General features: G+C 40.9%; 1 protein-coding gene across 6 annotated transcripts in view; it reads right to left on the bottom strand.

Annotated features, from left to right (window-relative positions):
• stx1a (syntaxin 1A (brain)) overlaps positions 1 to 16,948 on the bottom strand; it is a 46,334-nt gene that overhangs the window by 14,568 nt on the left and 14,818 nt on the right. For all 6 annotated transcript variants that reach the window (XR_004610768.1, XR_004610769.1, XR_004610770.1 and 3 more), the window contains exon 3: positions 9,521 to 9,620. Coding sequence is in view for 2 of the 6 variants with exons in the window: in XM_034549189.1 (XP_034405080.1) it covers positions 9,521 to 9,620 (100 nt within the window). In the remaining 4 variants the exon portion in view is untranslated. The remainder of the gene's footprint in view (positions 1 to 9,520; positions 9,621 to 16,948) is intronic.

The following is a 16,948-nucleotide window of genomic DNA, read 5'->3' as shown; positions in this document are numbered from 1 at the left end:
AGATATTTTTAAAGAAGAAACTGCCAAAAATAATTATAAATATTGTATAATCTGTATTACACTTTGTAAACAATGAGGAAATACTGTATACATTAGTAGTTAGTTAGTAGTTTTGGTGCACATCTGGTTACACATTACTTTAGCTTTAATGTTTAATGTTTATGTATTGTTTACACATGCTAACTAGTGGGTGTTGCTTTCTATTTAGTTTTAGAGGAGCGAAAAAAATCTGGATAAAGAAAAGAACATGGAGTAAAAAAGAGAAAACAAAATCTCTCTCTCTCTCTCGCTCTCTCTCAATATTACCCTGGAGCATTAATTGCTATTTTTAGCACATTAAAAACAGGGAGATAGTCATTCATCATCTTAATTACATATGTTAACAAGCACTGGAAGCCAGCAGACATAAAAGATGGTCCTTAAAACGTCTGAGCACTCAATCAAACCAAACTGCCTGCAGAACTTCTCTATAATGAGTTTGTTTCTGATGATACCTCCTTCTTCAAAGCTGCATACATCCCAAATATGAATAATAGACGGGGGTAGACCTACTGAACTGAAACCCATAGCAAACATCTGCATCCAATTACAGACAGAGCCTCAAAGATAATCTACAGTTTGAGGAAGACTTAAATCATTGGTGTTCAATTTAAAAAACATTTGCATATATGTTGTGAAGAGAAAGAAGCTTAAAAATTATGAAATCGTCATAGTTTCTCCTTCTCCACGGCTGCACTGAAAACCTTCATTACATGAATGCTCTTCATGGCAGTTTGAGATATGACGATTAAAAACAGCCCAAATGGCTGAAACACAAACCGACAGTATGAAGTGTTATAATCAGGCATCATTTTATTCACACTAAATATGAATCATAATCAGCATCTTGAACATCTCTGAAAAGCTTGTATGATAACATACAACTATAACAGCTCAGTGGAGATTGTGAACATAATACACATTGATCAGAAAAGCAATAGAAGCTCTCAATCCGTTTAGGTTTCCCTATCAGCGAACATCAGCCTGTGGTGGATGCAGCTTAGTGGCACAAAGTGGTGGACATGCAGAGTGCTAAATGAGGGCCCGTTAACATAACTTGTTCACGCCATGTTATAAGTGGCTTCAAATGACAGGTTCATTTAAATGAAGCAGGTAGCCTGGTATCACCAAATGGCTTATGAATAACATACCAAGTCCTCTTGCATGTTATCACTCCACATGTTGTGCTTTCCGCATGCAATGCACAAGGAAGCCCAGGCAGGCTTAACATGTATTGATGTTTCTTAAAGATAGTAACTTGAGTTTTTTTTAGCGTATAAAGCCTGTTATCTTTATTGTGTGCACTTTTTCAATAATTTGTCTGCCAATTGGCAACATGTATGCAGTAAACAATTATTTTAAATTAGAGACCCAGCAGAGGAGTTGGGCTGAGGCCCTCAGGGCAAAATGAATAAGCAGTGCTCTGTAGTGTGTGCGTGCGTGCGTGTGTGTGTGTACACATGCAGAGAAAGAGTTACCTCATAAGCGTAATCACTTATAAATTACAAATAACCAGTTTAGGAATGCAGGTACACAGTAATCTGCTCACTCTTAGTACAGACAGGGGTTACCTACTTCTCTGTAACTAAAAAGGAAGGCGCTTTTCATTCCTGGATTTTTACCAAACACTGTTCTGGAAATATTCATCTTTACTCCACTTGTGCACGCTTGCGCAACTTCAGAAAGACGTAGAGGTTTAAGGGTTATGGAGCAGTGGCTCTCATTTCTGTGTAACCATAGCAACCTCTGTTAACCTGCTCTATGAGCTCAGCCACACCGGCATAACAGAGATAATGACATTAAAACCAAGCTTAGTTTTAGGCCGTGCGTGTGCTCGGTATGTGTGTCCTTCTTGTAGTTACCTCACGGAGGCCAACCTGCTTGATCAAGTGTCTAGTAAGCCTCCTAATGGGTGGTCGGGAAAGAGGAAGTGAGCATGATGAATGAGGAGAAGGAGAAGAGAGAGAGAAGCAAATTTGGAGGGCAACACTGAGGAGTCAATTGAGCTGTGGCTTCACACTCCATCCCTCTCCCAGACGTTCTCAAATGAAATCTTCAGGTCACGCTTGTTGCCATCATAAAGACTGTGTTGCTATGGCGATGTGTGCAGTCGGTCCTCTCGCCAGCGTCAGATTGTTTCAAAGTGGCAAAGATAAAGAGAGACGCTATGAGGCAGGAAGAAATTCGAGAAATGTGGAAGCAGGGCAGAAAATAAACGGCATTCCAGGATATTTATCAACATGTAATGAATCTAAATTCATATTCTCTTTTTATAACAACAAGACTAACTTGTTTTAGGTAAACAATCTTCGTGACCCTTTTCTAAACCAAATAGCTTGGGGTTAAGAACCACAGACAGCCGTTTTGGTCTTTCATGGGATTCATTTTTTCAATGAAAACTAAAGAACACCAGACTTATCCTTTCAATGAAACTAAAGCCCTCAAATGGGTTTAGAACCAAGACGAATTGTAGCCCAATGCAGATGCTGCATGTATCTCCAACCACCAGAGCACTGGGACGACTTATAATATCACCAAACCCACAGTTGTATGGACACAAATTACATGTTGACCTTTTTTGCCCAGACAAAATCAACTTAGAATGACATGTAACAATGCAGATCTGTTCAATGTGGTGGAAATTAATGTTCCGTTACCTTGTGAGAAATCAAAAGTACTTTGAGCACAGTTGTATACAAACTAGTGCTGGGCAAAGATAAACAAATTTAATCGATTAATTAAAAACTAGTGTATTACACGTACAGGTACCAGAAGAAACATTTGTCTTTTATCAGGGAGCAGCATTACAGTCTCTGTTCAGTAGGTAGGATCCCTGTAGAGTGACGTTAAGTGGTCTAGCACTAAAGAAAGTACACAGCTGGAATTTACTGTGCAGGAGACCTTTTAGCCTTTACAGCCTGTGGAGAATCTCAGTCAAAGACAGATAAATATAGGTTGAACAGGTACCAACAGTGAGTTTAAGTGGCCCAAAACTTTTCTGCATTTGTTCAGGACTTTGGCAAACGCACTGCAATCATATTTCTGTCACTGCTAAGTGTTCTGACTTGATTATAAAGGACCACTGCTCTGCAACATGATTACAATGTTCCGTCCACGTTTCTGAAACATGTCTGTCTTCTGTTGCCATGACAGCCAAAGCATGTGAATGCAGCTCCCAGTTCATCAATGTAATGAACTGTGACTCTGAGATAACTGTGGTACCCAGCGATGTCCAGTCGTCTCCAGTGAGAGCAACAGTTGGTGCACGTTGTAACGCCGCCATCTTTGTAGTCCGCTCCGTTTCATACACATCGACGGTGCGTCTTGAGGCTCGTACGCGCCGTCTTTCGTTGTGATTCTCAGGACGCTCCTCAGACCGACATCTTCCTCTACAGGAAGCGGCCTGCAGTCCGCTGCTCTCCACTTGGCCGAGGCATGTGTTCATTGTTCATGTGTTCATTGTTCATGTGTTCATTGTTCCTGCGTTGGTTTATCCACAGTTCTCCCGCACGCCACATTCAAAGAAGTCTGATGAGGTTTCGCTCCACTGGTTGTTTGGTAGCTCGTTGGCATCAATGTTGTGTGACGCCTTTAAGATGTACTTCATGCTCGTGGTACTTCATGTTTGTAGAGATTCCTGCTCCATTTATGAATGTTTCATGACTTGTTTGTACTTTAGCGCATGACATTAATTTCCACCACAAATTGGAGACTAGGGTTAGGATTTTTGCCCCGACATTCAACACTTCCCAATATTAGTCAAAGAAGCCGGCCATATGGAGCTCTAGCGTAAGTTCAGACAGGAAGACCATAACCCTCAAGCCCGCCATTTATTCCTCATAGGTCTGCCAATCATTTCTCACACATGCTCACGCATTGTTTACTTGCTGTCATCGTTTTGCGCCGTCAATCATGACACCAGCTGCGCAGATCAGCTGATCCCCTCTATCCAATAAGCACACGGAAATAATGACATGGTTAGCCAATCATCTTGCTGCTGTCTCATTTAAACATGACTGTCTCTCTACCTTCAGTTCATTCATGCTGATGTTACGCTTGTGTGTGTGGGGGGTGGGGGGGCGTGTCTGTGTGCGTGTGTCAGTCTGATGTCAGGGTACTGTGACACTGACAAGACACAAAGCCACTTCTGTTTCCTCCGCTCTAACTCAGGGTCAATTGCTGCCACTCTAACTGCTAACTTGCAGCCATTTATCATTTTCCCCATCTCTCTGCTTCCCTCTGCTCGCCCTGTAAATATTTTACCTGTCCTTTGTGTGTTTGCGCCGCTTATTGATCGTCTAGAGTCCAGTTGTCTGATGTTCCAGAGAGAACGAATGTGAGCTCATCCCTCAAACATTACTGATCTTTGCTTTACTTCAGGAATACAGAATGAACTCAGGGAGGTTAATGACAAACTGACAGCACAGATTAACCATTGAACCATTAATGAATACAACTCACTTGCTCATCCCAACCTTTCCACTCTGATCAGTTATTGCACTGCTTTACTATGATTAAAGACTGCTGTTAATATTTAAAATCCTTTGTTATGGACTTTTTCTAATGAATAATAAATGAATATATGTATATATAAGCAAACAAGTACACTCTGTTACTTCAAAGCAGCCCTTAATATCATAACAAACTTGGAGGGATTGGTTTAATTGTTCATGTTCTTAGTGTTTTTATTTTAATGTAACGTTTGGTTGGTATAAAGATATAATTTGGTTTCAATAATATATTTCCTTTATCGTCAGATGCCAGGGCAAACTAATATGTAATGAGGCTTGACACCTTGATCTACTGTCAAACATAAAGTACATGGTGTTGGATCTTTGCCTTGTAAAGATTACAACCCACATTCATCCGGAGTGTTCTCAGTACATTCAGACTAATATCTAAAGTTGCCTTTGTGGATGCAACGTCTTCCAGGACAGTATAACAGGGTTACTGTGAGTGTTACTGTAACTCTGAAACCTTCTCCTGCCCCCCAACACATGAAGTTTCAATTTAGATCAGAGCATTAGCTTCTCGCTGACCGCTGGCTCATTAGTCAAGAGGACAGAGGGCCGTTAAACTGATCTCTCTTACTAGCTTTGACCTCTTTTATATGCATTAATGTGCATGTGTGTCCATAGCCTTGACTTTGACCGTCCACATTGCATATTAACCTCACCTTAAGAGGGATAATAGTGTTCCACAAGATAAAGTTGTGTCTTCAAAGACTGTAACATCAGCTCGGACATTATGAGGGACATGTAAGAGCAAAAGTAATGGAGAGAGATAAAGGGTAGAACAAAGGGAACACAGAGAGCTGGGGAAACTTACAACACTTTCAAATGTTGGTTGAGGGTGGAGGAGCTTTGGCAAACAGCATTCTGAGGGTGGGAGCACACTCAGCCAAAAACTGATGCTAGAAATAGAAACACTCATAGGCTGCAATTAAAACAAGCATCTCCAAAGCTGCGAGTCGAGGACTTTAGAGTCAGAGGAAAGATGCTCTTTAGAAACTGGAGGCTGGAGATGTCAGAGGGAGCAAACACTAAGTGGTTGGGAAAACATACTGGGAGATGTTGTTAAATAAACACTCTGATCAGTGTCAGTGTCAAAGATGCCTGTTATTAAACTAGAGTACATTTTTCATTGGAATGGCATTAGTTCAATTAAAGTTGCTTGGTTTACACTAATGTGTGGACTAACACTCTGCAGTCAGAAGTGCTGACAAAACACACATCTTAAGTCCCTCTGCTGGTTTGCAGTTGGCTTTGCATTGATTTTTGGATCCTCTAAGTAGTGTAGACAGCACTGAAAGGTAGTATTCGGCTGCTTGTCTCAAATGGTTTTGGACCAGGGAGGCACATTTATTGCACTGGGATAAATCTTGATCATGATCACTGCTCAGGTTTGGTTTCCTCCCACAGTCAAAAGACAAGACAAACACGTTAGGCTAATTATAGAATACCAAACTGGCCGTAGGTGTGATTGTAAGTGTCATGGATCGAAGACCAGGGACCCAAGCACAATGGACAAAACAGAGTAAGCAAATAATAATCCTTTACTGGAGTAACGGCAGGAACAGAACAGACAGAAACAGGGACACAGACTATGGAACGCTGGAGAAGTTGGTCTCAAAACACAAGACAATCTGGCAGAGGACAAGTGAGGGAACCTAAGTAGTGAGTGACTAACGAGGGAATGGGTTGCAGGTGAGATGGGCGTGAGAACCAGGTGAAGGGAATGAAGGATGATCAGGTGTGAAATGACAAGCAAACAGATATAATGAAAACAACTATTAACAGAAAGAAGGTGTGGAGCTGAACTGTTACAGTAAGTGTGAATTCTTCAGCTACTTCTAATGAATAACAACCCTGTAGTTTGTCAAATTACATCATAAGCTACACTGTAAGAAGATAACACCAATATAAAATCACTTATCAGCCTTTTCCTTAATACACAAGTATTTAAAAAAATGGATGTTCTGGCTTTGACTACCCAACAATGTACAATGGACCACTCTGGAGAACTGTCTTGAGGAGCAAAAGAATACGGATGGAAAGCAAGCAAACACGTCATACTCAGCCAAACACCTTGTATGTGAATAGTGTAGTTGACATTCATATGTCATGTAAAATACATTGGGATGGCAGATACAGAATATAACCTCACAACGGTGAGTGTATGTCATCCTCGCAGTGCAAAACAGATTCAACTACACCCCCTTCTAGTGAGGACTATGATGATAGATATCTAACCTGCAACTAAAGAGAACTGGAATGACAGTTTCAAAGAGATCAAACTTCAAAAGTCGTATTTCCTTTCAGATCAACCTCACACTCTTTGAGCGTTAAAGGCCACGGATGCTCCTGCAGGACTTTTGGCCATTAAATGTCAAATCTATCCAGAACAGTCATCAATCAAAATAACAAGAAGCAGCGCTGCACAACGACAATAAACAATACTAGACAACAGAACAAATCATGCAATTATTTAATGGGTATTCAATCATGCGTCTAAATTTAAAATGTATCTTCCCTTCCTGCATTAGAGGAATTTGCTTATAAGTGAACACAGGTTCAATGCCCATTATGACCTGATGGCTACTACCTACTCTATCATCATTATTGAACCTACTACTGTACACAGATGCTGAGGACAGCCCACACAATCCCACATATTCCCTTGTGGAAATTTTCTATGCTTCATTTAGGGGGTTGAGTAAACCGTGATGGGATAATGTGTAACACAGGGGCGAAGGTAATATTACACAGAGGTGGCTGCATTTGTGTCAGTATTTATGAGTGTGTGTGTGTGTGTGTGTGTGTGTGTGTGTGTGTGTGTGTACGCGTGCGCTGGAGTTAACTTCCTGAAGATCAACACAGGAAACGTCTCAGTCAGCAAACACAAAAGCTCAGAGCTCCCCCAGGGAGGAGGAGGAGGAGGGGGGAGGGGGGAGGGGTTGTGTCGATCGCCAGGTGGGTGGTGGAGGGGGGGGGGGGCAGATGTGATGTGATGTGATTATGAAACTGATAAACCGCACAATGTTACGCTGAGTTGTAAAAGACTCACTTTCAGTATCACACACCCAAAGTCTCAGCGCCAGAGAGTGAGGAGAGGAGCACTTAGAGGAGAAACTACGGTGAGAAAAATACTTGTGAACAGACGAAGAGACTCATACTCAACAGGATCAAGTTTGATTTGATAGGAGGACCAGAAACAGAACAGGCTCTGCTCACCACAGGGGACAATTAAAAAAAAAATACCAGCAAAGACTAAAAATGCTATAAAACTAACAGAATATTCATGAAAATGATGAAAGACCACACAATACCGTACTTTTGGATGAGCAACAATTTCAATGCAACAATGAGTCAGATCTTAAAGCACATTAGATTTCATATTCAAATGTCATTGTGAAATTAGTTTTGATGACACACTTTAGTCGAGGCTGAAGCGGAAATATGATTGTTATCTAGTAGCCACAGACACAGATGGGCAAACAACACGGAGTGATCGTTTTGTAACATTATTTGATATAAACTATATTAATTTATATAACTTATTCACTGGTCGGAAAAGAGATTAGGGGGTGTTACTAGTGTGAATAACATTCCCCTCGTGAGAGCGGGGCTCCAAATCAATGCCCTGCCATAATTGAGAGAGGAGGAAGTATGAGAAGACAGAGTAGAAAGAAGAGAAAATATGGATTGTAGCACAGACTGAACAAATGTAAACAGGAGTGTGGTTGAAATGGGCCAAGGGAAGAGACAGAAGCTGAGATGGTGTTAACAGCAGGCTAAGAGGTAAAGACAGGACTAAAACACAATGGAGAGGGAGCAGAAAATAAATGGACAATGGATACATTTCTTTCTTTTGTTCAGTGGAATCTACTGGAGCAGTTGAAATGGTGATAAAAGTGATTATTACTTTTCTACTTTCCATTAAGAGCTTCCATTACGCATTACTGAGTCACTGCATTATTTAAATGTTATCATTTAAGAGATGTAGAATATACTGTAAGTGTGTGCAAAAGGGTCAGCGTACGACTGAACAATGTAACCTGATTTAGTTGAGTAGTAGTACACAATAAATGAATAAATGCTGTATGAAATTAACTCATTTGGTGTATTGGTGTGATGGTGGTGGAGAGCGCCGTCCAACATGTTACTCTAAAATCTCTCATAGGTTTGCAACTGGGATGAGATTTGACTTTGAACGTGTAACACATAGTCAGACTTCAGATAGACTAAACTAATCGATTGCACAAAGCTATCTAAGTAAAACTAATTTGCCATGAATTCTGGGTAAATTAAGACTTTTTTTTTTTTTAAACTACAAAACTTGGTTGGTAAAGCAACGTGTCACTGCAGCAGAAAATGTTCACCTGCTGGAAGATTTCAACAGTTACAAGGACATTTTGCGACTGCATATCTCAAAAACAATATTTAACTTCTCATTACGCACTCCACAACATTACTCAGAGTTAGCCTGGCTAACTTTTGGGATTAAAATAAATCAGTCTGAAACTGCCCAACCTGCATGAGAATAATCTAAGACTGACCTAATGCTACAGACCAGTCTAAAATATTTCTGGTAATTGTAAAGGCCATGAGGAGTCGAGTGATTTGTAAACATTCAGTCCATTCGTCCAAATATTGGTACTAGGGTCACCCAGCACCTTGACATTGTGACATTGAGCCCGTTAAACACTGCTCCAATAGTTTCAGTCAAGCGTGCCTGAGTTCGTCAAAAGGCTTGAAGTCACCTGGGAAAGTGGTGGCAATGGAAATTATCTGATTTATTCAGATTTGTCCTTTAATGTCACCCAACATGTGTATTATTTTTAGATACAAATGCAACTAGAAAAAAACCATAACAACTACTCTTGGGGTACTGAAGTACTGCCACGATCAAAATACAGTATTTCTGGAGTTGAGAAACTCCTGGACTGTTTTTAACTAAACAAGTGGACAAACAGCCTTACTCTCATCTGGGTTAGGTGAAGCGAGGATGGCGCTGTGCTTCCTCTTCACCTCCTCAACTTTCTCTGCCAGAGACTCGATGAAACCCCGGATCTCCTCCACCTGTCGAGAGAGACCAAAAAGAACTTTAGATCTCCTCAGTGCTGAGGCAGGAAGTACCCGTGATTAGCCTGAGGGATGTTGATAGAAACCGAACTGAAGACGTTATTATTAAAAAGCAGAGTGAAGCAGGTTCACATGAAAGAAAACACAGATATAAAATGTGTATCATGGGCTCAGTCAACATTTCTTTGTGACTGTTTAAAACACTGGAGCAATCTTTTATGTGTGTGTGTGTGGTGTGACGACTAACTTAACAGGGCTGTATTAAAACTCAAACCTATCAAATTACCATACACAAACATCATCATCAAAATACAGCCGCTTAATTAATAGTGAATACAAATAAAGCCACATCCACTTCATTTAAATGAACAAATGCTTTTGAAGTCATTTTAGTCAATAATAATAATAATAATGCATTTAATTTATATAGCGCTTTTCATAATACTCAAAGACACTTCACATAATTAACACATCCTAAAAGCTAAAAATAAATAAGAATAGCTAAAATACAGGTAAAACAAATAAAACAAATAAATAGGGACTTTGAGTCGCTCGGACCCTGATAAGAAAACAAAAAAACAAACAATCACACATTAAAAGCAGTTCTGAACAGGTGGGTTTTGATTTGCGATTTGAATAAGGAAAGATCAGTGCAGTCTCGGATGAGTTTGGGGAGAGAGTTCCAGAGGGAGGGGGCAGATATGGAGAAGGCTCTGTCACCCCACGTCCGGTGCTTGGTCCTATGTGGGATGGACAGGAGGTCGGCATCAGAGGAGCGGAGCCGCTGGGATGGAGTGTGGTGGTGGAGCAGGTCGGTGAGGTAGGAGGGGGCCTGATTATGGAGGGCTTTGTGAGTGAGGAGAAGGATTTTGTATTGGATCCGTTGTGGGACGGGGAGCCAGTGAAGGTTCTGGAGAACAGGGGTCATGTGATCACAGGAACAGGAGTGGGTGAGCAGGCGTGCAGCAGAGTTCTGGATGTATTGGAGTTTGTTTAGGATTTTGGAAGATGTGCCATAAAGAATACTATTGCAATAGTCAATTCTGGTGGTGATGAAGGCGTGGATTAAAGTTTCAGCAGCAGATGAGGAAAGTGATGGGCGGAGACGGGCAATGTTTTTTAGGTGGAAGAAGGAGGTTCTGGTGATTTGTTTGATGTGATGTTCAAATGAGAGGTTGCTGTCAAACATGACTCCGAGGTTGCGGATGTGAGGGGAGGGAGACAGAGTGGAGTTGTCAATGGTGAGGCAGAAGTTGTGACTGGTTTTGGTGAGAGATTTGGGGCCGATGATGATCATATCCGATTTATCACAGTTGAGTTTGAGAAAGTTGGTTTGCATCCATGATTTAATGTCAGTGAGGCAGTTTGTCAGAGTGGAGTGAGTAGTAGTGGTAATGGCTTTTGTGGAGATGTAGAGCTGGACATCATCAGCGTAGCAGTGGAAGAGGAGACCGTGATGACGTATGATGTTACCAAGAGGGAGAAGGTAGAGGATGAACAGAAGAGGATCAAGCACCGAACCCTGGGGGACGCCCTGAGACAGAGGAGCAGTGGAGGAGGTGCAGTTGTTGATGCTGATAAATTGTTGTCTGTTTGTTAGATATGATTTGAGCCAGGAGAGAGCATTTCCGGTGATGTTGAGGGACGATTCGAGGCGGGAGAGAAGGATGTTGTGGTTGATGGTGTCGAAGGCTGCAGTGAGATCCAGGAGAAGGAGAATGTTGAGGTGACCAGAGTCTGAGGAGAGGAGGAGGTCATTGGTGACTTTGAGAAGGGCTGTTTCGGTGCTGTGCTGTGAGCGGAAACCAGATTGAAATGGCTCGAACAGATCGTTGGAAATGAGGTGGGTTTTGAGTTGTGCAGCGACGACGCGTTCCAGTATTTTTGACAGGAAGGGAAGATTTGAGATGAGCCGGAAATTGCTCATGGTCTCAGGGTCGAGTCCAGGTTTCTTGAGGATGGGGGTGACAGCAGCCAGTTTAAGTGTGTCGGGGACTGAGCCGGAGTTGAGGGAGGAGTTGATTATTGCTATGATGAGTGGAGCAATGGCTGGGAGACATTCCTTGTTGAGAGTAGATGGTATGGGATCCAGAATACAGGTGGAGCTTCTTATTCCTGTTGTGAATGAAGAGAGCTCCAACGGGGACACAAGGGAGAACTGAGAAAGGGGCTGAGGGGTGAATATGGGGACGTTTTTTTTTTTGAAGTCATTTTAGTCAACAACCCCTGTCAGGAGAAAGGGATCATGTGTGCTGTGAAAATGACTCCGTTCTCTACTTTTGATTCTCAGAAAGACGTCGCTCACCTGAGTCGTTACAACCTGTGATGTAGCTCCGGCTGTGAAGGTGTAAATATGTGAATCGGGGCTTCGAGCCTGGCTGTGGAGATTTTCTCCCACTCGGCCATAAGAGCATTAGTAAGGTTGACCACTGATGCTGAGCGATAAGATCTGGATCACAGAGGGTGTTCAAGTTCATCCTAGGGGTTGGATGGGTCGGGTCAGTCAGGGTTTTCTCACCAAAATCAGAGAACCATTTCTTTATGGTCCTCACTTTGTGCACAGGGACATCTTCATGTAAAAACAGCCTTCCTCCAACTGATGTCAATAGGAAGCACACTATTGCCCTAAACCAGTTGATGGAAATCAACTGGTTTAGACTTAGTTTAGTCAGAAGTTGGAGGTAAAGGCTACCCTTCTGTCTGTAATCCTCCGGAGCAGAAGAAGAAGTACGGTTTGTAAACCGGAAACAATCTATGAAAGTAAAATGGAGTCTTCAGGAATAGTTTTAATTGTTCTTCCATGTCAGCTAGTATTGGCCATGCTTCATGTTGTCTGGAGAGGTAGAAGAGCAGTCACACATTGTAGGAATATCCAAGACCACAGCAGAAACAGCATATCAGTTTATTTGGCAAAGGCTTTTCAGAAACTATTTTATTATTATAACCTCAATTGGAACTTAGGAGCCTAGCTCAGAAGTATGCAAAAGTCCTAATTTTACTAAAACACATGTGGGATCCTCAGCATAGAAAACATTTAACAACAGAAAAAACACATCTGGATCTCCATCAAAATCTTTCCAAATAGTTTCTTGGCTTGGTCTCTACATATTCTATATTCTGAAGAAAAACAAAACATGAACCGACTAATTAATGAGGTGAAAATATAGAAAGCGAATACACATATTTTTCAAAATGTTGAACTATTCATTTAAGAAAATTCCATAAATGCACTACAGTAAAGTGCAGCGTACTGTTTATCCTCTGCACTTACCACCATAATCAGACACCGAGATACAAGTTTAACATTCCTCCCTGCTCCCTCGTCATCAGCTGTGCTGCCACTGGCAGGTAAGCTGGATGAGCAGCAGGTTACGTCTGTCAGTGACGCCATCAGTGTCTACTTTCATCTCAGTCCGTCATCTAGCCTCGATCCCTTTCTCCGCCTTTACACCTGCAACGCTTCAGCCTGTTCTCACATCATTCTCCTCCACGATACGTCCAAGGTTATTTGAATGTCACTCCTCACAGCTCTGCCTCTCTCTCTTCATACATATTCTTGAGCTCTCAGCCTGGGTCATTATTCTCCCATTATTTCTTTAATTAGCTGCTGACTGGATACCTTTTTCAAAAATGACCAACATAATTGGCTCTGGAAGACCACTGAGGTGAGTGCAGAGTTACATGCCCGCACGAGAGACATTAAAAAGAGAGATTGAGACGGGAACAGGGAGGAGGATGTGACAGACGGTAAGTGAGACGAAGATGAAGCCACTTTAAGCCGTTTTGTTTTAGAGACCACGAGTTAGTGATTCACAGTGAGTGAACTCAGGTCTCTAAAGACATCAGGCACATTTTATTGGTGTGGGAGAAAAAACTTTTTCAGACATGCAGAAACAAATAAAGAAACACACAAACACTCGCCTATTTTATAACCTTTCTTTATGAACTCGATACTCTCCACCAAGTAATTTGTTGGAACCTTGTACAAATGCCCAGAAAGAATAATGTCTGCTTTACATACATACATTACTAAAGTACAAATCTAAAGGAGAATGATTAGAGGGCTCGAGGCCACAGCAAGTCTTTCTTGCAACATTTGGTGAAGGATTGTGAAGGCATGAAATGAGCCTTGCTACACAATGTAAAAAGAGTACTGACAAACGTGATGGTGTAAATATGCATCTCAAACTAATGACAAATACATAAAGATAAGGCTGAAATGTCGAGCATAACTCGTCACCAGATGCTTCCAACTACGTTATCTATGGACACGTACGGAACGTCAAATATACACAGTTTAAAAATATTTATGTGACATCGCAAGCGTTTTTGATCGGTCCAGTAGCAGTGAACACTTTTCATACCTAGCAGCCACAGACGGTTCAACAAGTAAGATTGTGAGCTTGTGAACTTGTGACTCAGTAAATGTGTGGTTGCTTGTAGGGAGCGCAGCTGTTGAAAACACCAACGGCCATGTTGTTCTGAAACTGTCGTAATCCTGTAGAACACTGTTGGAATATCAATTGTGACAGCCGAACATGCAACATATGCTGTTAATAGTTTTAATTAAATGTGTAAAGCGTCCTAACTCGTCTGGATGTCTATATATATATATATATATATATATATATATATATATATATATATATATAAAACGTTTTGCTAAATATCCCAATCAATTTCAGAGTAACACCAGGTTTCAATCTTGTATTGTAGCTTTCAACAACATAAGATTTATTTTATTATCTAACATGTCACGCAATAAATACTTTAACATCATCAACGTTGCAGCTTAATTTATGACCTCATAGAGATTGGAGCCTCTATTTAGCATCACTACTGCAGATACATGCATGCACAGACTTCTGTAAAGGGCTGTAAAGTCAACATATAACATATGGTACAGAAGGCAGTAAACAGCCCATGTCAGATGTCCTACCTGCTGTTGAACGACAAGTACAAACTTCCCTATCGCTACCATCTGTGGGGATTCAACAGCTCAATCAAAAAGAAGGCGGTGTTTGTACACTGCTTGACTACTGAGGGGAATAAACTTAATTTGCCACACTCATTATGAAGAAATACATCATCCATGTGCAGCAGTAAAGCTCTTCCACACGTATTAATCGTTTAAAAAAAAACTTTACAAATATGCCCACAATGCACAAGAAATATAACATAAACCAGATCCTGGATGCAACACATTCTACAGTTTCGATAAGAAACTATGATAAGTCAAAAATGAACTAAAACCAATTAACACAACCGACATCATCAGATTTTGTGTACAACAATATTTAGAAATTACCAATGAAGCATATGTATTTGTGACACTCAACTACAAGTGAGATCAAAGTAAATGAATCATTCATTCAGACTTCTTTCCTAGAATTTGAAGACAAAATGAACTTACTAATCATAATTAAACAACCACTCCCTTTTTGTCATTGTACTGTGTATCCCAGAATATTTTAGGATGATATTGAAAAATGGCATTGACACTTTTCTAATCCTAGACTTACTTTCCACTTGGGATCTAAGAGGTTTAGGATGACACACACACACACACACGCGCACACACTCTCACACACACACACACACACTGCACAGTGTAGTACATGCTACTTAAATACACAGCCAAATGCACGCTTGCACAAACAAATTATAAAATCAATATCCACACTCAGGGTCATGTTTATGTTGTGAGTAAAGGACAGAAGGCAGCAGCGGTCTCTCCACTACTGGAAGATTTAATTAATGTTGTAATTAATGCACCCAGTGAGAGCCTGATTACTCCTCTCTCTCTCTCTCTCTCTCTCTCTCTCTCTCTCTCTCTCTCTCTCTCTCTCTCTCTCTCTCTCTCTCTCTCTCTCTCTCTCTCTCTCTAACAAACGTTTCTGTGTTACGGACAGTCTATCTGAGCTAAACATCACAGTGCAGATGTGCAAAAATGTAAATTGCCCCATCTAAAGCCAGTGTTTGGTTTATCCATTCTGGGCAACTGTAGAAACATGGTGGTGCAACATAGCAGACTCATTGAGGAGGAGCCCTTATTTAAACGGCTCATTCAAAGGCAACAAAAACAATAATTCTTATTTTCAGGTCATCATACACGAAAGAAAACGTACTTAATAATATTATATTTCATTTATGCCAATAGATATCCCTAAATAGTAAACACTGGCCCTTTCACTGGCCCAACCTTAGTAATCTGATTGTATGTGACACTCTGTCTAATTGATTCTGTTAACATTGAAAGGAGCCCGTTCGGGTAGTTTGGGCACCTATGGGCTTTCTGGCCATCTCCCTTTGGAGGATTTCAAGGTGTGACCAATATCAACCACAGATTGATCAATATCCCAGCCGCACCGGAGTGCCTGGAAGAACTTATTTAGACATTCAGGCTGCTCTGTTTGTATTGCTTTCCCCACAACTATGAGCAGGATAAGTAATGGATAGGACGCCATATAACACTTTTCTATGAGGTCATATTTGGATACTCATTCTACTCATTCTAAGTGTTAACACAATAACAGGGCACATATTGCTTTACCGTTGTGTTTCTGCTGCTGTGCTGGTGCAAAATTAATCTGCACAAGTGTGATACAGACATGCCTCTATAAGCTCACAAACACCGAGCAGAGTGTGAGCTACAAGCACTTAAATTGAAATGAACATGGTAACTGAATGGAGAAATCTAAATGCTAATGCAGCAGGAGGTGGTGGAAGTTTGACTGCTGAGAAGCAGGCGGCAGTTGTAGCTGATTGGAAGCAGCGCTGAATGTGTCCATCATATACTGTATATACGGCTGTTGCCTGGTAACAACATGTTATGGCTGCTTCTCCTTGTTTATGTTGTTTGTCTGTATTTTCTACATGTGACCGTTGCCCTTGGTATTTTAAATATCTACATAGTGTTTTTGATTGATGTACCTGCAGCTCAGACACATATGATTGTCTTGGTGATGTGTTTGTTGTCTCAAGTTGCTTTTAAAACTCACATATGATCTTGATTGTCAGTCCTCTTTCATTATTCAGAAATTCTGCAAAATGACATTCAACCTCACTGGACCTATACCTTTGTAGCAGCTTTTGCAATGGTGATATAAATACTTCAAAGACACAGACGCCTGAAGATATATACTGTATATACAGTATATATATATATATACTGTATATACAGTATATATATATATATATACTGTATATACAGTGTATATATACACATACGTACATCTCGAAAAAGTCTCCCTCAGCTTTTATTTGAGCTGAATTATCCTGCTTTCTAAACCACTCACTGATGTTCAGTATCAGCCCATTAAAAA

Source organism: Cyclopterus lumpus, chromosome 13, assembly GCF_009769545.1.
Source record: "Cyclopterus lumpus isolate fCycLum1 chromosome 13, fCycLum1.pri, whole genome shotgun sequence".
Taxonomy (NCBI): Eukaryota; Metazoa; Chordata; class Actinopteri; order Perciformes; family Cyclopteridae; genus Cyclopterus; species Cyclopterus lumpus.
This window is presented reverse-complemented; position numbering and strand designations above follow the sequence as displayed.